The sequence below is a fragment of the Seriola dumerili genome, unplaced genomic scaffold, assembly GCF_002260705.1.
Source record: "Seriola dumerili isolate Sdu_G_001 unplaced genomic scaffold, Sdu_1.0 BDQW01011694.1, whole genome shotgun sequence".
Taxonomy (NCBI): Eukaryota; Metazoa; Chordata; class Actinopteri; order Carangiformes; family Carangidae; genus Seriola; species Seriola dumerili.
The window spans coordinates 32,267-51,427 of record NW_019185949.1 but is presented as its reverse complement, the minus strand read 5'-3'; the positions used below and the strand labels follow the sequence as shown (position 1 = coordinate 51,427).

Sequence of the window (19,161 nt, the reverse complement as noted above, 5' to 3'; positions counted from 1 at the left end):
CTAGGGGCGGGCTCCACAAACCTCTGGCTCCAATACACACCCATTCAATAAACGCCAACGTCTCTAATAAAATACTCAGTCAATCAATTTCAAAAGTCATTTTGTGTCATTAGCTAAATGCACAACTTTCGTTCAGTTTTCCGGTCTGAAATAATCATCTAATTAATGAGATATTAGGCCTTAAAATCAGTTATTTTGGGGGGCGTACCTGTTTGATTGACATGCCTAGTCTGCAATGATCGATAAGCGGACACAGTAGGTCGGGAGGTCAGTCACCGGAGGAGAGCCTGGGATGTATGTGTATCGTTAGAGTCAGTTGTGTTAAATTTTCTATTGTTTTCTCTACATTTGTCGGAAGAGGAGGAATTTTTCACCGACGGTCTTTTCGTCAGTTTTTTAGTTTTAATGAGTTTTCTGTTCACAGTAATTATGGCTCTTTCTTCGGCACTAACAGACTGTAGAGACGCTGATGTACCGTTTTATTGGTAAGTAAATGTTTATTTTCTGAACGTCCTACAGTTTTAACGTGTATGATGCTCCTTAAAAGCTAGAGCGTTTTTTCCTACGTGTTTTGAGCGGAAAACGGGAGACAGTGAACATCCAAATAAATATTACAGTTAATGTGAATAACGGATGTACTTTGCTAACCTGGGTAGTTGGCTAGCTAGCTGATAGCTTCGTGTTTGTTATGCTAACCGTACCCGGTACCAAACATGCAAACATTTGCAGGACAAGGAGAAATATAGTTTAACAATTAACTCAGCGTCATGTTCTTAGAAAAAAATAAGTCGCTGGTAGAATTTTCCTACATGCAGCAAAACATTCAGGTTCATCTCATTAACGTATTTTCCGTCTCTTCTTCTCGCTGGTATCGTATTGTATTGAGTACAATACACAATGTATAGAAGAACATTATCTTGTAGGCGTTTGTCATTTAATACTGTAAATTCTTACACAACAGTCTTGAACTGAAGCAGACTGTCATGACAGCTGATATATGTCTTTACCATGTTTGAACTTAATTATTTGTCTTTTACTGTCATTCAAAGGTGTCCACACTGAAAACTGAATGACCACTGGCAACAGAAGGAGGAGCTCATGTACGGACAAAGGAGACTGCATGTACTTCCTTAGCTCTGAAATGGGCTGTGGTGGTGATGATGATGATGCCAGAAAACTACTTCCAGTTCATCCTGAGAGTACAGACCAGCTTTTTAGACATTTGTTATGTGCCAATCAGAACTTACCGGATTTTGTTCCTGGCTGCTCCAAAGCCTCAAATGATGTCATTTCCTTTTTATGATGTCATTGAAAAGCAACAGTACATTGTTTATAGACAAAACATGTTAGTGTGACGGGTTGGTAAGTCAAAATGAGTGACACACGAATCATTACATTTCATCATGATGTAATGATGGGACACCTGAGAACTGCAATGGCAGCTGTGGCTGGAAGAATTATTTGGCTTGTGGCCTATCTACCCTATCTACTCTATCAGCCCTATCTATCCTATCTGCCTTATCTACCCTGCCACCCCATCTATCTAAGTGGTGATTTGGGCTGACCTGGCTGTGTAGGCGAATGTGCCCTTTGTCCTCCACTGGTCCGGTAACTACAGAGCCGTTTCATGTAGTATTCAATCTTATGAAAAATATGTAATGTGGGTAAACCTTGTAATGTGGTTGTCATGTAGGCCTACAAATAATGCCACAACACATGTGAGCCAGATGGATCAACCGACAGAGAATAAGTTGTTAATCTTTGAAGAAGTGTCATCAAGCAACATGTTTCAGTAAGGCTAAAAGCTGGTACTTTCAGTAGCAGGTGGTGGAAGAAGCATTAAGCAATGTAAGAAGCAATGTAAAAATACTCCATTACAAAGTCCTGCATATGAAATATTGCTTAAGTTAAATTATGTTTAAGTATTATAATAATAAAAGTGTTGTTTTGATGCCTCTTATTGTTATATCATTATATTGGCCTGACATAATGATTATATATGACACACACACACACACGTGCTGAATCCTGAATAGGCCTGTGAAGATAATACAAATTCAAATAAATAGTCTCATTTCTGAATATTTACATTTCTTTTTTTTTATATGTAATTTTAAATGCAGTAGTCCCATGTATTTTCTTTCATATGATGTCCTCCAGCTGGTAACAACCTTGGGCCCTGTAGTCACTGGCTGGTTCAGAAGGAGCTGTTTGGGGCCCTCAGTGTTTTCAGCTCTCTGAGCTGCACCAGGGAGCCATGGCGCACCTCAGCAGGTTGTTCTCCTCCTCCATCCGGGACATGCACCTCTGCAGCTCCAGGTACTCCCACACCAGCTCCTGCTTGGTCAGACTCTGCAGCCTCTCGACCTGGTACGTCTCTAGGTCTCGGGAATATTCTCTCTGGAGAAACTCCCTGCTTGCGTTCCTGGGCCTCCTAATGCCGTCGCCGCCTCTATGGTCCTCCGTGCAGCCACCGACCCCTGAGGGCCACCTGACACCGGTGCTGAGGTCGGGCTCCCCATGGTAATTGGTGTCAATCAGGTACTGTGTGGTGTTATAGGGGGCCATTGGGCGCCCTTTGGCGAACATCTCCTCTCTTATCCGAATGGCCCTGGCCGTCTCTCTCTCATCCTTGGCTTTCTTTTCCTCCCAGGACAGTTTGTGATAAGGCTTCCATTTACGCCTCTTCCTGGGTTTCTTGCGCCTGTGTTTCTTCTTGCACAGACGCACCTCTAAGTCAGTGTCAGAGTCCATGTACAAACTCAAAGTCTCTTGCGGTGGTTTGTATTCGCAGTTTTCCTCCTGTGAGATGTGACCACCCTTGTGCGCTGCCTGAACATCGGGTGTCTGGTGAGGCTGAGCTGCAGTCGGGGGTTTCGGGGGCTTGTTCCCTGCTGTTAAGGCAGGGCACACCTCCACCTCCTGCCCACAGTTCTCCGCCCGGGGCTGCCGCTGGCCCACGTCCGTCTCTCGGCTGCTGGCTGAGAGATTATCCCTGCTCCCCCGTGATAAACCGCCTGAAGTGTACAGGTGACGGGTCTGCTCTGTCATCCTGCCGAACCGCTCTGATTGCTCCTTTAGCACATTAATAGATGATGCTTCTGCTCTGGAAACTGTGCGTGGAAGTCCCTGATGAGAATCTGAGTGTTTACGTTTAAAAACCAACTAAAGCAAAAGTAAACTTCAGAACAGTAACACTCTGTTTCCATGACACTCCTGATTGTTGGCTGTTTCTTGTGTTGTTGGCTGTTTCTTCCTGTTTAATTTTACTTCCAAAGTCTTGATCAGCTGTTACAAAGCATTTCTCTGTGGGAACTATTAAGTTTTTTCTGATGATCAATAGCTAACAGGTGACCAGGTTGTTTTTCCAGTATCTGTACTTTACGCGAGTGTTATTATTATTGGAAACTTGTGACTCATTTAAAAGACAAATATTACTTTTGACATTATTACATTACATTATGTTACTTTGAAGCGGAGCTTTTAGTCAGTGGAATGAATTTTATTTTATTTTGAAAAGGGGATAGACCGTAAACTCTGTTCATGGAGGAAAACTAATCACAGCCAACGCCTACACTGTCAGTCATGTTGTGCTGCTTAATGTTTGAACAGCTCAGAAATAAATAAAAAAAACAACAATATCTGTCTTTTATTCACTCAACTGTATTTTTTTTTTGTGTCTGTGTGTTTTAGTTCATTTTATTAACTTCGTATCATATTCTTCAAGCTTTTTATTCCACAGGTTCTACGGTCAGTCAGTCAGTCAGTCAGAAGTAGGTTGTTCCCTGCATTTATTAGTTTGTTTAAATCTAAGGTGCAGTGCTGAGAGTGGGACGGATGAGGGCACCACATACCATTTAATTCAACATGTTTGACCTCAGACTGTGACAGAGTGGAACTGCAGCTGTACTCAATATAACTGTGTTTATGTATAAGATTTTTTTATATGGTTTTATTATAAGTAGACCTACATGATAACCATATTACAAGAGCAAGTAAACTGCAACATATTTAGTGCTTTTTACGATGTGGTGAAAGAGGAGAGACTTATTACAAGATTAGGGACAGGCCATACTGGGCTTTACAGTTCTTGTAAACAGTGGAACTTGTTTTGTTATATTGTCAGAAGTGATTCAGAGAGAGAAGTGTTTGTATTAAGAATGCAGTAAGAAAGATTGGAGAACAAAATATCAGTAATATTATTAAAAATAGAAAATCTTCAGGTCACAATTGTTGGAGACCCCTTCTACAGTATTTAAGATTTAAGATCAACAAAATATGCGTATCAAGTTATTTTATTTTCATTTGATTCCCTTAATTTTTTTTATTTGGACTTTTTTAATTTATTGCCTTGGTTGTTTTTTCTCAGTGATCTTTTCTTTTAAGTTCACAATCTTTATTACAGTCAAAGGCACAAATCACATTCAGGATTAATGCAGAAACAATAGAAACAACTGAGCAAGCAGCAATAAGAATGAGAACATTGCAGGTCAGAGGAAAGCAAATAAATAAATAAATGAATAAAACTAAATAATAAAATAAAGGGACAAAATAAGTGGTCAGTCAGGTATTAAAGTGTATAGATAATGATTTATAAGTCTTTGTTTGGTGTAAATACTGGAGTAGATATTTAGTCCACACCGAACGCTAGGTGGCGGTAATGCACCCAGAAGTAATTTGCCAACCACTAATACACTAACGAAGAAGAAACACGGCCAGCGGAAGTAGCAGTTCTCATAACATCCATGAGTGAAACTCGTGTAGCGGCGGCAGCTGTCAGAGTTAGTCCCATATCAGAGTTGTGTTGAACGGCACCTGTAATCTCTGAAGGTCAGTACCGCGAAGTCCTGCTCTCTTCACCGTCCCGTGTCGGTGTTTGTGAATCCCGTGTTGTGTACTTGTGAGGGATGTTTAGCTGGAGTTAGCTGAAGGTTTAGCTGGGGAAGCTAACAGTTAGCTTCAGCCGGCTCAGCCTTTCATAACCACAGCTGGTACTGTCATGAAACTCTGTAGTTGGAAACGTGGCTGGAAAACTGTTCTGTGGACTGGGGTTAATATATAAATTAAAGATAACACTTCGTTATCGGTAGTCAGTGCCAGTGAACAAGCTGTAATTAAAGTCAATAAAGTTTATATTTGAAATTAATTTGCAATATATGAAGAGTTTTGTCTCATGTAATGTAACTGTGATACAGAGTTAATTGCTTTCAGCATTGGTTTTATTACCTTATGTAATTATTTTTAATACAATCTTTCATCATGATTACAATGAAATATTTAGATATCCGTACTGATGTTTATAAGTAAGGATATTTTAGATATGTTTATATTTATTTATATGTTTATATTGTAATTTGTAATATTATCATGCAGATACAAAATTGGTTTACATTTTCGGGAAAATAAGTCAAATTGTCTAGTTGATAAATGTTGACTTATTCTGTCCAATCATCTGCCTGTGAATGATGAAACTTACAGAGAATAGCAGTAAATATTCTCTCATAAGAGTTATAGCATGTTTTATCTCATGTGACCAGTTAATGTCGATTAGCTCAGTTTATTTTATTAACTAATGACATACAGCTAAACACATCTGTCTTCCTGTGCAGCAGTATGGCCAGTGTCGAGCAGGTGGCAGCAATAGGACAGATTCTTGTGGATCCAGGACTGGACCTGACCCGGCGGTTCAGAGCCTTATTCACCCTGAAGAACCTGGGAGGTAAAACAAAACGTCGACACGTCCATTAGAGCTTTAGAGAATAAGAAATCACTCTCGTATAAGTCATAGCCAGATGCCCAATTTGCTCTGGCACTGCTCTCAACATTGGCAAAGTGTCCTTTAGGTCTAAAACTTGTCAGATCTCAATTTTATCAGTTACTGTTTTGAGGAGCTGCACAGTAAAACCTTCAGTAATACTGCTCCCAGCCTGGGTTTAACACAGGTCAGGCACAACTTAACATGGGAGGTTGATCATGTGTTTGTACAATACGGTCCGATCTACATATCAGTGGTAAATTTGGGCAATTTCCTCTTTAGTTCCTGTGTTTACAAGCTGAGACAGTTCAGTTCAGGCACTGAAGCGGATACACAGTGAATATATATCGATGACTCAGTCATAGTGTGTATGAATGACTAACAGGACAATGTATAATAATGGACGAAATGCCCAGACAGCTACCAAGAATAAGGAAGGGAGTTTATGACAGTCCTCTACTGTTTACACCTCAGACAGGTTGTTGTTGTTGTTGTTGACTTGTTGAGATGTATTCAGCCATGAAATCCAGACAGAGGCAGAGGCAGGTTGTCTTCAGGATGAACATCTGTGTGATGTGTTTAACTGTGTGAACTGATTGAAGCTGTGACGTGTGTCAGGAGCTGAAGCTATAGAGTGGATCAGTAAGGCCTTCACTGATGAGTCCGCCCTGCTGAAGCATGAGCTGGCCTACTGCCTGGGGCAGATGCAGGACAGACAGGCCATTCCCTCTTTGACTGCAGTTCTCAAAGACACACAGCAAGAACCGATGGTTCGGCACGAAGCAGGTAAACATGCACACACACACACGTTATGGGCGGGTGAAAGAGTGTTTTTCTTTTTACATCAACACACGTGCATATGCTTGTGATGATTTGAACATACACAAACAAACGAGTGCGCACACAAAAGTCATTTTGTGATTATTTCGGCAGATATTGTGATTGTGATACGAGTCACGATTTTAGTGGGAATGGTCATTTATGCATTTCATTTTATAAAAAATTCAAAAGTGATGGTCTGTGCCAAATAAGCATGTTCCCTTACATCTGTAGAATATGATTGTTTGTCGTGGTCTTTAAAGGTGTTTTGTGACACATTTTACCTTAATCAAAGAAATTGCAGGTCCTGCGATTTGGATCTTGGCCATATTGTGATTTCGACAATATTTCGATGACTTGTTCAGCTCTCTCTGACTGTGTCTCTGTTTGTAGGGGAGGCTCTAGGAGCAATTGGTGATCCTGCAGTCCTGGACCTACTCAAAGAGTACAGTCAGGATCCTGTCATTGAGGTAGGAACACTCAGCATGTAGATGCTGAGGCACCAGATCAGATTCTCAGTTCAACTGCACAATGTAAAAATGCAAAGAAAGGCTAATCTGGGCGGATATTTTTCTGGAGTCCTTTAAAAGAGCTCAATTTAATTTTGAGCCGGCTAAACGTGTTACTTTTGTTTACTGTGGCAGTATTTATGAACTGTAAATACAGAGAAATAAAAACATGGTGAGGCAGATGTCGGCCTTAATTTGGGGAGGACTGACGAGCAGGATGCAGCAGCTGCATTACGAGACGCAGTCCAACTGTGGAGTCACACCTCTGCACAAATCAGCCTGTTTTTGTCTTTTACCCAGAATTAAAAGAAAGTGACAAATACATTATCATCTTATCTCTCAGGATAATTAACACAGAATTAAATGTTGGTCATGGAAACTGGTTTAACGTCATGGAAAAGAAATGTGTGTGAACCCTGATGATGATAATGATAATGATGTAGATAATCCCAAGATGTTTCCTTCATCTTTGGTGTTTGAATCCCTAAAATTTCCCCTGAAATCACAACATCCATATAAAAACAATTAAGTGTAAAAAAGACTCGTGTCTGATTGTGAACCTGTTGTAAATGTGAGGTTGTCCACCCTGCAGGTTGCAGAAACGTGTCAGTTGGCTGTTCGTCGGCTGGAGTGGCTGCAGATTGGAGGAGAGAAACAGCTGGAGGATGGAAGTACAGACAAGAACCCCTACTGCTCCGTAGACCCGGCCCCTCCAGCTGTGAGCAAGAGTGTGTCAGAGCTGCGCTCCAACCTGTTGAATGAGAGTCTGCCGCTCTTCGAACGCTACCGCGCTATGTTTGCCCTGCGTAACCTGGGCAACGAGGAGGCTGCCCTGGCATTGGGAGATGGTAGGTTACAACACTGTGGCTTACTGTTTTATCTGTGCATCACTGCAGTCACAACTGAAACTTCAGCCCTGATAACGTTGATAACAGTGACAAATAATCCCCATCATACTACACATGATGGTCCTGGATCACACGTGGGTCGCACAAGTGTGGTGTTCTGTATATGATCTAGTACTGGACCCCAGTTATGAGTCCTACCAGAGCTAATATCATTCATGGGAGATGATGTTTATTTTTCCTGGTAATTGATTCACATTCAGTGCACAATGCCAAGTTCTCCACCGGAAAACAGGTCGGAACTGAATCTTGAGAGCACTGGAATAATGATGACGGAGGTTGTGCCGATGGACAATATTGGTGATTGACGATCATCCGAATGATCGCTGATAGCTCATGTCTTTGCCAAAGTGAAGAGGATATTTGTTTTCCCACTAATGTAGTAACTTATGATTATCATTATTTGTAGCATTAAATTAGTATTAAATTTAATTTTCCCTGCCACAGTTTCACGTATATAACTGCATATAATCATACTTGCAACACTGACGTGCACGCGCGCACACACACACACACACACACACACTGCACGCGATGACATTGGTAAATCCTACATGTCGTACGTGCAGCCTGCTCTCAGTGTGTGACCCTCTCTTGTGACGTTTGCCTGCAGGCCTGCAGTGCTCTAGTGCTCTGTTCCGTCATGAGATCGGCTACGTCCTGGGTCAGATGCAGCACCCGGCAGCGGTCCCGGCCCTGTGCGCGGCCCTGGAACGATCCGGTGAGAACCCCATGGTCCGGCACGAGGCGGCAGAGGCTCTCGGCTCCATCGGCAAAGACGACTGTCTGGCCGTACTGCAGCGTTACCGTGGAGATAGAGAACGTGTCGTCAAGGAGAGCTGCGAGGTCGCTCTGGATATGCTGGAGTATGAAAACAGTGACCAGTTCCAGTATGCAGATGAACTGGTCAGGTTACAGGGTTAAAGGTCAATATCGCAACTGAAGGAGCTTTCACTCAAATCTCTTCTTTAAACTCTGTCTTATTTTAATACCTTACACCACAGAGACACCTGGACACCACAGTGCTGTCTATAAAACTACAGGATACTGCGGGATGAAGCTTCACTGTGTGACAGATACTCAGCACATAAAACAAACATGAAACTGTTAAAGTTGTCGAGCTGCGAGAGTGAGCTCTTAGCTGTGGGGGGTGGGGGGTGTGGCTGTGTTCGGGGACAAGAAGGAGCAGAGTCTTTGTGTTTTTCCCCCCTCCAGATAACACTGCAGTCAGATGCAGCACCACTCGGCTGCAATAGTTTTTTTCAATGTGTCTTATTTGCGTTTTTTCCCCCCAACAACCGGCTGGTGACAGTAATACATAGTGTATATTCACTATATCTGTGTATTTTCTGTTGTGTAACAGCTTAAGGATAATTTCCCAACACACCCAGGAGTGTTTTATGTTACTTTACTTCTCTGTGATCATTTGCAGTTTTATGGAAACTGCTGAAGGTTAAAGGCCTGACAGACTGATGTGATGAGTTCAACTTAAAAAGCTTTTCCTCCCAAGTGTTTCTTTGCTCTTTCTCAATTCTTAGTATTTTTTGTACACAGTCCAACAGAAGGGAGATGAGACAGTGCTACATGGACTGGTTCTAAATTTAAGCATTGGTTCAGATCCAGGCTGCACAATCTGATATCAGTTCATTCTGTGGTTGATAATTAAGACAAGCCAGAGATCTATCTGCCTCTGTTGTGGATTTACAGTATGTTTGGAAGTACCACAGGAGTTAATTCAAACTTTATTCTGCTGCACAGATTAGCTGTGTGAAATAGTAGTTGAGCCTTAATCTCTCATGTTCCTCTGGCTGCTTCATGACTAGGCTACTGTTGAACACAGGTTTTCATTTTAATTTGTATCCGTTATCATTTACAGTCAGGTGTGTACTGTATGTAAATTAAAATTATGCTGTAAACATTTATGTCATCTGATGTCTGAAGTCTTTTTATGCCTTCAGTGACAATGTGGGAGGGATTTTTACTTGCACATCTGCACACTGATGTTTTCCTAGCTGGGGTACCTGATATTATTGTTGTCACATTAAATGTTATTGCACATACACTTTGAGACAAGTGACACAGTAAAGAAAACACAAAAACAACATGTTGACATAAAAAATATACTTTTGAATACTTAAGTATTTTTAAAAGCAAGTACTCCAATACTTTAAGTCAAGTAAAAAATTGACTCAACAACTTTCACTTGTATTTGTAATTATAATATTTGACCAGGACTATCTATAAGTTGATTTAAGTAATGGAGATGTGTACTTTGTCACATCTGGTGATTTTGTTTTGTTAGATCTAGAAGGTGAAGTTGTGAAATTTCAATTTATCTTCAAATGATAAATTTTTGTCCTGAATTTTAATTTATCTTGAATATATTTTAATTTATCTTAATTCACATCCAACTGGCAAATACCAACAAACACTTGGTACTCATGTATTTGCAGGTAAATATTTAAAGGTTACGTTAAAAACACCTTTTTGGCTACATAAGAACAGCCTATTATCAATTATGTATCGAGATATTCATTTCCATTTACTGTTTTTGTTTTGTTTTGCCCTTATTTTAATTTTTTTTTCGCTCCTGGATTTGCAGCGCCCTCGCGAGCCTAGCAACCATACTGCTACCGTTACCACAGCAACCGGTGAAGTTTGGTTCTATGCTACCACTCAGTGAGGCTGTTAAGGTTAGCTAACCTGTTGCTGCCGTTGAAAGATAAACGTTCAGACACGGATTTAGAAAAAACAGAGAAACGATGGACACTGCGGACGGAAACCAAGACAGCAGTCAACAGAGACGACACTCTGCCGCCTCCTTCAAGGCTTTCATGATGAAAAACAGCACGAAAAGCAACCTGAACCTGTGAGAACTGTGTATGTGTGTGTGCGTGTGCGTGTGTATTACGGTGTTAGCTCGTAGCTGCTAGCTTGTCTGGTTGATAGTTAAAGTGCATTGGCAGTAGCTATATTCAAAACACGAGATTGGAAGCTGTTGCCTCAGGAAAAAATATTTAAATAAATCCCTCACACAAAACAACATCCCATTATGTTATTTAAATTTCATGATGCCGTTAAAATGTGTCAAGCTTAGCCGTTAAAAGTTATTCAACTGTTTCGAGAAGCAGATTTACTCTCCTCTGTTGAGTTGTCTTGATAACTTTGTGGAGTAAATAAACTTTAAACACTGAATGCAGAGATCCTCACATTTGAGAAACAACAGCAATTATTTGGCATCGTTGCCTAAATGATGTAAACATTTAAGCAACATTATTATCAACATTGTTGAATATTTTCTGACTCACTAAGCTGGAAATGGAAATAATTGATTTCAGTGACTGTGTCCTCTGCTGACATTGGAAACCATCTAAACTGGCATAATATTACTCACTTAATAGTTTCATTAAAACTGTGCTGCTGTTTATTTGGATTTTCATCATATACTAACTGAGAGATTCGTTGTGACTATATGCAGTCACAATACAAAATGCCACTTTCTGTGGAAAATGCCTGTACTGATACATATACATTAGTAAATTTATATTATATGTATTTGCTTGTATGTGTGAATATCATTTCCTGGTATTCATTCTCTACAATGACCAAAAGATGGTCCAACGCTCAGGAATTCATCATTGGTGTTGTCCTTTAATGTTCCAGCTATGACCACCTCACCTGTTTACTAATAAAGGTGCTGGATGAGGAACCACAGAACGTGGTGGACGTGATCGAGGATATGAGCCGTGATGTGAAGCGGGATTTATTTGAAGACAAGCAAAGCTCTCTGCGAGAGCTCCCAGAGGCCACAGCTGCTGAGCTGCTGGCTGAACAGCAACGGCTGCTGTTTTCACAGCCAGAAGACGCTGACCATGATGATGAACTGGTATTGGCTTCATACACCTAAATTCTACATTTGTGTTGGTGATTTGAAGGGGAGAGGGCATTTGGTTTAAAAGTGACATGTTGTTTAGACATGTAATGACAACAGGTTACATATCACTGTTATTTCAACAGCATTTTATTGACTATTTTCATGTGTGGCAGGTGTCAAAAACAAACAAAGGGCAAAAATCCAAAAAATAGTCATTACACATACAATAGTAAATTGTATGTGTAAATATATATATACTATAAACACTGTTTATTGTTCTTCGTCAGGTGGAAACACCTCTTCCTAATGTGAGTGAGATTTGCTTCTACATGGAGCAGGCTGGAGTGGGTCTGGGCAGAGAGGAGATGCAGAGGATCTTTCTTGCACTCAAGCAGCTTGTCGAGTCGCAGGCGCTCCTGCGCTGCCGACTGTGGGGCAAGATTCTGGGATTGCAGAGCAACTATATTGTTGCTGAAGCTGAGTACAGAGAGGGCGATGAAGTGGAAGAGCAAATGGTTGATGAAGCGGCTGTGGAAGAGGAGACAGAGGCTGAGGTTCAGGAGAATGAGGTGAGTAAGTGGAAAGTAGTCAATCAAGGTACCAGATAATCTTCATTCATTCTCAAATTGTGACAGGGGTCTTTATTTACCGCGGCCGTAGAGAGAACCAGGCCATTGTTTCAATGCTTTAACAGTATATTGATCTTATTCTATTAAGACCCTTTTCATTTCAATCAAGAATTCCATCAGTACAACAACCACTCTGCTGCTCACACTCTGTTTTTAAGACAAAAGCTGTTTTCATCTACTGCTGTTTTTTTCTTGTATCGCTCTTAATCTACCATCAACCACTTTCTGTGGATGTTTCAAGCCACAAATCAGCTCAAAGGAAATAATGCTCTCATTTTCTGATAGGCTTTTAATATGAAATATCTCCAGGAACCATTGACCCTTAATTACCAGGAAGGTCAAGGAAATGTGAGCATTATTTCCTCACTCCTGTAGCGCTCCTGTTGAGTCCTCCTGTAAGACATCATCCCTCCTGCTGCTCAACCAGGTGCTGGTCATTCCAGTATAGAAGTTTTCTCACAGCACTCCTGTTCTCTGTTCACTGCATTGGCTTCCTGCTCCACCTAGCATCCGATGTAAGACTGTTTGATTCTATCTTCTATTTACAATGTTTCACACAGTGATGACGAGGAAATAGAATTTTATTTTGATGAATTAAGTCTTTTGATATTTAAAAAGAGAGTCCCATAATCTTTTCAAGGGTAAAGAAGTAAAGTCGTTTTTCTTGTGTTTATTTTCAGATGGATCCACTTCCTCTGTCAACCTACAAACCCCCGCCAGTGGTGCCGAAGGATGCCATAGGAACAGGAGCTAACAAGTTTGTTTACTATGTGTGCAAAGAGCCTGGTCTTCCTTGGGTAAAGCTCCCTCCAGTCACTCCCGTGCAGATCACTGTCGCTCGCCAGATCCGTAAATTCTTCACCGGGAGGCTGGACGCACCGGTCAACAGCTACCCGCCTTTTCCCGGGAACGAAGCCAACTATCTGAGAGCACAGATTGCTCGGATCTCCGCCGGCACACAGGTCAGCCCCCGGGGCTTTTACCAGGCTAGGGAGGAGGAAGGTGACGAGGAAGAGGAGGCACCAGGGGACACCTATGAAACGAATCCTGATTTTGAGGGCGTTTCAGTCTCTGAGATGGCTGAGTCTTTGTCCTCGTGGGTGCATCATGTTCAGCACATCCTGCCGCAGGTACGAGTCTGATCAAAGCATGTACACGGACCATCTTCTCAGCTGATGTGTCCGTGTGCGTATGTAATGTGTGAGTATGGACTGCTTTAGGGCCGCTGTACTTGGATAAACCTGGCTGTGAAACCAGGAGAAGAGTCGAACGAGGACGGAGAGGTTGAGGAGAAAGAAGAGGAGCCTGATGAGCCTGAGCCAGAAGTTGGACCCCCCCTGCTCACTCCCCTCTCCCAAGATGCAGGTCAGTCTTTGCCTTTGGACATGAGGGGGTTCAGAAGGGCTTTATTTATTTTAAATACCTTTTAAATCTCACCAAAGTCTCTTAAACAGTGTTCTCTGGTTGAATTATTGAATATTATGGAGAGGCCATCCTAAAGAGGTGAGTTTTTAAAGGTTGTTAAAAACAGTCAACAGTGAGATTTTTCAGGAGTCTGGGTGCCAGGGGAGCAAAAGCACAGTCACCTTTGGTTTTTAATTTGGCACCTGGTTGTCAGGTTTTGGTTGGATGACATAAGTGACCCCTCTGTGGTGTAAGGGTTCAGAAGTTCTGAAGAGATGAGAAATCGTTGCAGGTTAGATCAACTGGTGACTCTGAGTTACCAGTAGGTGTGAACGTGAGTGTGAATCATTGTCTCTAGGTGACAGCGGTGTGACTGACTGGCGACCGGTCAAGGGTGTAAGTCGGGATCTGACTTCATTGTGCCTCCCTTTCTGTAACAAAACCTATGTCCTTGGAAGGAATCAAAATCTTTTCATTATTTGTGTCTCTCAGAAATATTCAACATCCCTCCCTGGACCTCCAAGATGTCCTCCACTCTCACCTCTCAGCATGCAGTCGCTGTGCTGCGTTCTAACCTCTGGCCGGGAGCGCACGCATATGCTTGTGGAAAGTAAGTGAAAACATCAGAATAGTCTGACTTCCTGTGTCTGATTTCTCACAGTATGCTGAAGGCAATTTTGCAATTTACAAACAAGCACATGTTGTCTCTTTATTCAGGAAGTTTGAGAACATATATATTGGATGGGGTCTGAAGTATGCAGGAGAAGGCTACCGCCCGCCCGCCCCCCCGCTGCCACAGAAAGAACATCCCAGCGGACCAGAAATCACAGAGGCCGTGGACCCAACACTGGAGGAGGAGCAGGCGCTGAGAGAAGCTTTAGAGGAGCAGCAAGCTGCCCAGGAGGAGATGGAGGACACAGACCAAGAGGAGGAGGAAGATGATGACTAAGAAAACAGTTTAAAACATTTAGAACATTAAAAAAATCTACAATTAATCTCTCAAGTATTTATTTGTAATTAAATAAATCAGTTTACTGGCTTGATGTTGTAAATTCAAGTAAATGCAGTTCAATATTAAATTTAAGGTGTATGTTAAGCAAAAATAATATAATGTAAGCAAACAGTACATGTCTTAATTGATTTTCTATTTGTATTTCTAGAAATATATTTTTCAATTTCTATTATCAAAGCAGGGAAGAATATTATTTGAAAACTTACTCTTAACTTATGGATGTGAAATTTATTGGATTTTATTATAAATTATTTAAGATTTATTAAATAAAACGTATTGTCACCTTCAGTATTTGGGCCATAGAAACAAAACAACACATATTCCCATTTAAGGGAAAAATTATTACAAACTTCTGTGAATCTGTGGGGCAGCATTCAAACCTTTTCCCAACGTATCTGAGAAACAAATTTGCTCATCCTTGAAGTATTTCTTTTCCCAAATGCTTTATTATTCAAAACATTTTCCATTTCATCTTATTAAAACCATTAAACATTGAAAATGGAGGACACAATCATAACTTCTGAAGTAAGATACATAGTGAAATATGAACAATACATACAAATAAAATGCAAATGCAAATGCAAATACAATAAAAGGAAATAAATGCAACATATGCCATGAAAGAAAACAGATATTACAGGGAAAAATGTTTTTATTGCTTTATTGTTTAGTCCATGTAATGAATCAATTTAGTGTCCAATTATTATTTTGAATTGTTGTATGTGTGGTTTATAATATTCTATATATAAACAAAAATGTTTAATAGATTCATTAGATAAATGACAAATACTCTCAGTTTCGTAATTGCAAAGTACACATTATCCTTGAAACGTTGCATCAAGTTATGCAGACAACACTACGTCATCAAACGTTGACGGAAGAAGGTCGGTCACACGCTGTAGAAAGCTCCAGATCAACATGGCTGCCTGCATGAAGATGCTGGGCGCTGGTAGAAAGCTGCACAGAAACTCGGCTCTTGTTGTGAAGCTGAACTGGTCCGGCAGCAGCTGCGGCCCCCACACCGGTCCTTCGGCCCTGAGCCGGCTCCAGCCCCCGCGGCTCTACACCAGCACCGGGACCTCACTGAGAACCAGCGCCGGCCGCTGCTCTCACATCCCAGTCAGCACAGCAATGACAGCTGGCTGCAGGCTCACCGTCAGACCGCACCGGTGGATCCGGGGCGGTGCTGTTCTCCGTTGGCAAACCGGGCTCCTCACACCGGCCTCTCGACCCTACATGCTCCAGGATAGGATGTTCGGGAACCAGGCTAGCGGCGCAGGCTTCTCCGGGGAGGACGGCGGGGACAGTGCGGGCTCCGGCGGAGAGGAGTCAGGGGGAGATGGTGGAGTGCCGTACAGCGGAGCTCAGATGACGGCTCTCACCCCCATGATGGTCCCGGAGGTGTTTCCCAATGTGCCGATGATCGCCGTGAGCAGGAACCCGGTGTTCCCCCGCTTCATCAAGATCATAGAGGTGAGGAAGAACACGGCTCATGGACGCGAAAGATCCGAGATGATGCAATCTTACAAAATCGCTCTTCAGACCCTGTGGAGGTCAGACCTGGATGCAGGGGGGGGGGGTCATAGCTCCCCCAGGGACGACGAAACCTCCACTTTTTACATGTGTAATACAACAGTGAAACATAATGAGTCAGGATGTTTAATTAAACTATAATGACTCGTCACTGGTTGATTTAAATATGTGTGTGCAGCTTGGTCAGGCCAGAGTTACAGCCTGTGGAGGGACACTGCAGACAGCTAATGACACACAGCTGTTTATTAAGGTTTTATTAAAAGAGACTGTTGACTTCCACGTCTCTTATCTGTCCTCTGCACATGATCTTCCTCCACGTGATTGATCAGTGGACTCTCTCTATTTGGCGCTTTATTTAATCAGGAAATTGGAAAAATTGTTGTGTGGCCATTTCTACACCTACCCACACAGAGAATGATCAGTGAACTATAATACACATGGGGAAATCTGATATTTCAGGCCAAGACCACAGCTCTAACCTGGTGTGTGTGTGTGTGTGTGTGTGCGCGCGTGCGTGCATGCATGTGTGCGTGCGTGCGTGTGTGTGTGTGTCTTTCAGGTGAAGAACAAAGCATTGATGGAGCTGTTGAGGAGGAAGGTGCGTCTGGCTCAGCCGTATGCCGGAGTCTTCCTGAAGAGAGACGACAAGTACGTTTGAAAACTCGCTCTTTGTTCTGCAGATCAGTTTAAAATACGATGTGATCCACTTCACTCTGCAGGAATCAGTGAACTGCGCTGCGGGACGTGACACGCTGCCCACTGTGCATGTCTCTCTATTTAAAATATGTTTTATTGAGCCGAGGAAAGTTGTACGTACAGAAAACTGTTGTACCAGTGCTGCTAGAATTATATTAATGTTGCAGGTATAAAACAGGTGATATATAGGTATATGGATTTGAACGTTATCTAAGATAAATACATAAGTGAACAAGTAATTAAATAATTACACTAAATGAAAATGGATAAAAATACATTTGAATTGTAAGTGCTGAATCCAAGAGTGGAAACATAACACAGATGAAGGAGCTACGAGAGCTCAACGCACTGCATCTTTAGAAAACACGAGCAAATCCAGAAAACATCTTCACCAATGTGACAACACGTGAGCTGCAAACACTCACAACACAACAGAGGTGTTTCCAGGGGACAATGAAAAGTGACGAACCCGGCCGGGACGCACTTGTTGAAAGGTCACGAAGCTGCTTGTTTCTGCTGCGATGAGGCAGAAGGAGAGGAACTGTTGCTGCAGTTAACGCTCTTCGTGTTTCAGATTAACGAAGTGTTAATAATGTCCGAGATACTTAAACAAACAGGTGAAACTTTGGGCCGAAGTACGAAGCTACGAGAAAGACCCGACTCTGAGGAATGTCACTTATCTCACACGGGTGATATGTTTGGATTTGTGTTGTGTATTTTCACCTCAGAGTAACAGAGTCTGTGGAGTATTTCAAATTGTCCGGTGTTATGTGTTTGTAGTAACGAGTGTCTCCGTCTGTCGCAGTAACGAGTCCGATGTGGTGGAGTCTCTGGATGCCGTCTACTCCACAGGGACCTTTGTTCAGATTCATGAGATGCAGGACCTGGGAGACAAGTTGAGGATGATTGTCATGGGCCATCGCAGGTTAGAAACCCCTCTGCTGAATTGTGAGAATTATTCTGGTGGTTTGTGGTGAATGAAAATGTGTAGACTCTGCTCTCCACGGCACGCCACTGCCTGTAGCTTGTGTAGACCTCAGCTATATGAACAGTACACTCTCTGGCCCGTCAGGATCCGGATCACAAGGCAGCTGGAGGTGGAGCCCGAGGAGGATGTGACGCCCCCCGTGTCGTCAGAGTCTGAGCCGGAGTCCCACCCCAAACCTGCGCCGAGACGCAAAACCAAACGCAGCCGCAAGGACCAACCGGGGCCTCTGGCAGAGCAGCTGGAGGACACGGTCTGTAACCTCCGAGAGCTCCTCATGTTTTATATTACTGTTTACATTTATTCACATATCGTATCAAAACACTCAAACTGATCTCCAAACCAAATCAGATGAATAAGATCATTCAACAAATCATCAAATATCAACATCCAACACTCACATTATTTACCAAAAACATCTGAAACTCACATCAGACAGAAATCAGAGTCATGATTCAGTGAGAGACGAACACACAGACATGAAAACACCACTGTAAACAAACCTCCACTGATCTGATCAGACACCAGAGAAGAAGAAGCTCCTCAGTCAGTGATCAGTGATAGTGGTCAGATCATCAATGGTTCACAACAAACAGGAAGTTAAACATAGATCATTCACTAAACTTTATTTTCCAAAATGTAAACAAACAAGTTAACTCACCGTATCCATGGCAACATATTTCCTGTTTGTTGGGAAAGTTGAGTTTCTATCTGTTCTGTTACTGGTACTGTTTCTGTCACTGCATGCGGCCTACAGCTGATCTGATGTAAACAAACCTGACAGTGACTCATGTGACTGACAGCTGACGGATAATGATCTGGTGCTGAAGAGAGCGTTTGTCTCTGTGCGTTTGATCTAGTTCATTCGGAGCAGATTTACTGAGTGAAGTTGTGTTGCATAAAGTTTGAACTCCACATCCAGGGTTTGTTCAGACTTTATTCTCTGAGCCTGTCCGAGGCTCCAGCTGAATAATGATGATGCTTTCATGTGTAGTCTGGGGCCGGGGTGTTTGCTAGTTTTGCCTTGGTGTCCCCGAACT

The 19,161-nt window shown here is 42.2% G+C and overlaps 4 protein-coding genes across 6 annotated transcripts in view; 3 read left to right on the top strand and 1 right to left on the bottom strand.

Moving 5' to 3' along the window:
* Positions 1 to 2,229: 2,229 nt before the first annotated feature.
* On the bottom strand, positions 2,230 to 3,051 carry LOC111240093 (protein HEXIM-like). The gene has a single exon (XM_022770068.1). The coding sequence runs from the start codon at positions 3,049 to 3,051 to the stop codon at positions 2,230 to 2,232; it is 822 nt and encodes a 273-aa protein (XP_022625789.1).
* A 1,681-nt stretch (positions 3,052 to 4,732) lies between these two features.
* On the top strand, positions 4,733 to 9,908 carry dohh (deoxyhypusine hydroxylase). 2 transcript variants are annotated; one of them, XM_022770074.1, is made up of 6 exons: positions 4,733 to 4,830; positions 5,613 to 5,719; positions 6,374 to 6,541; positions 6,968 to 7,044; positions 7,676 to 7,931; positions 8,602 to 9,908. In XM_022770074.1, the coding sequence occupies exons 2-6, from the start codon at positions 5,614 to 5,616 to the stop codon at positions 8,910 to 8,912; spliced, it is 918 nt and encodes a 305-aa protein (XP_022625795.1). In that variant the 5' UTR covers positions 4,733 to 4,830; position 5,613; the 3' UTR covers positions 8,913 to 9,908. The 2 variants fall into 2 exon arrangements, with proteins under 2 accessions (XP_022625795.1, XP_022625794.1); XM_022770073.1 differs by having other exon boundaries at positions 5,610 to 5,719.
* Positions 9,909 to 10,142: 234 nt separating this feature from the next.
* On the top strand, positions 10,143 to 14,844 carry LOC111240095 (radial spoke head protein 6 homolog A-like). The gene is made up of 7 exons (XM_022770072.1): positions 10,143 to 10,857; positions 11,652 to 11,874; positions 12,150 to 12,431; positions 13,172 to 13,621; positions 13,712 to 13,856; positions 14,388 to 14,505; positions 14,613 to 14,844. Exons 1-7 carry the CDS (start codon positions 10,751 to 10,753, stop codon positions 14,842 to 14,844), a joined length of 1,557 nt encoding a protein of 518 aa, XP_022625793.1. The 5' UTR covers positions 10,143 to 10,750.
* A 680-nt stretch (positions 14,845 to 15,524) lies between these two features.
* The window catches only part of lonp1 (lon peptidase 1, mitochondrial), a 12,092-nt gene continuing 8,455 nt past the window's right edge, over positions 15,525 to 19,161 (top strand). For both annotated transcript variants that reach the window (XM_022770069.1, XM_022770070.1), the window contains exons 1-4: positions 15,525 to 16,380; positions 17,000 to 17,088; positions 17,942 to 18,061; positions 18,209 to 18,374. In XM_022770069.1, the coding sequence (XP_022625790.1) occupies positions 15,826 to 16,380; positions 17,000 to 17,088; positions 17,942 to 18,061; positions 18,209 to 18,374 (930 nt within the window). In that variant the 5' untranslated portion in view covers positions 15,525 to 15,825. The remainder of the gene's footprint in view (positions 16,381 to 16,999; positions 17,089 to 17,941; positions 18,062 to 18,208; positions 18,375 to 19,161) is intronic.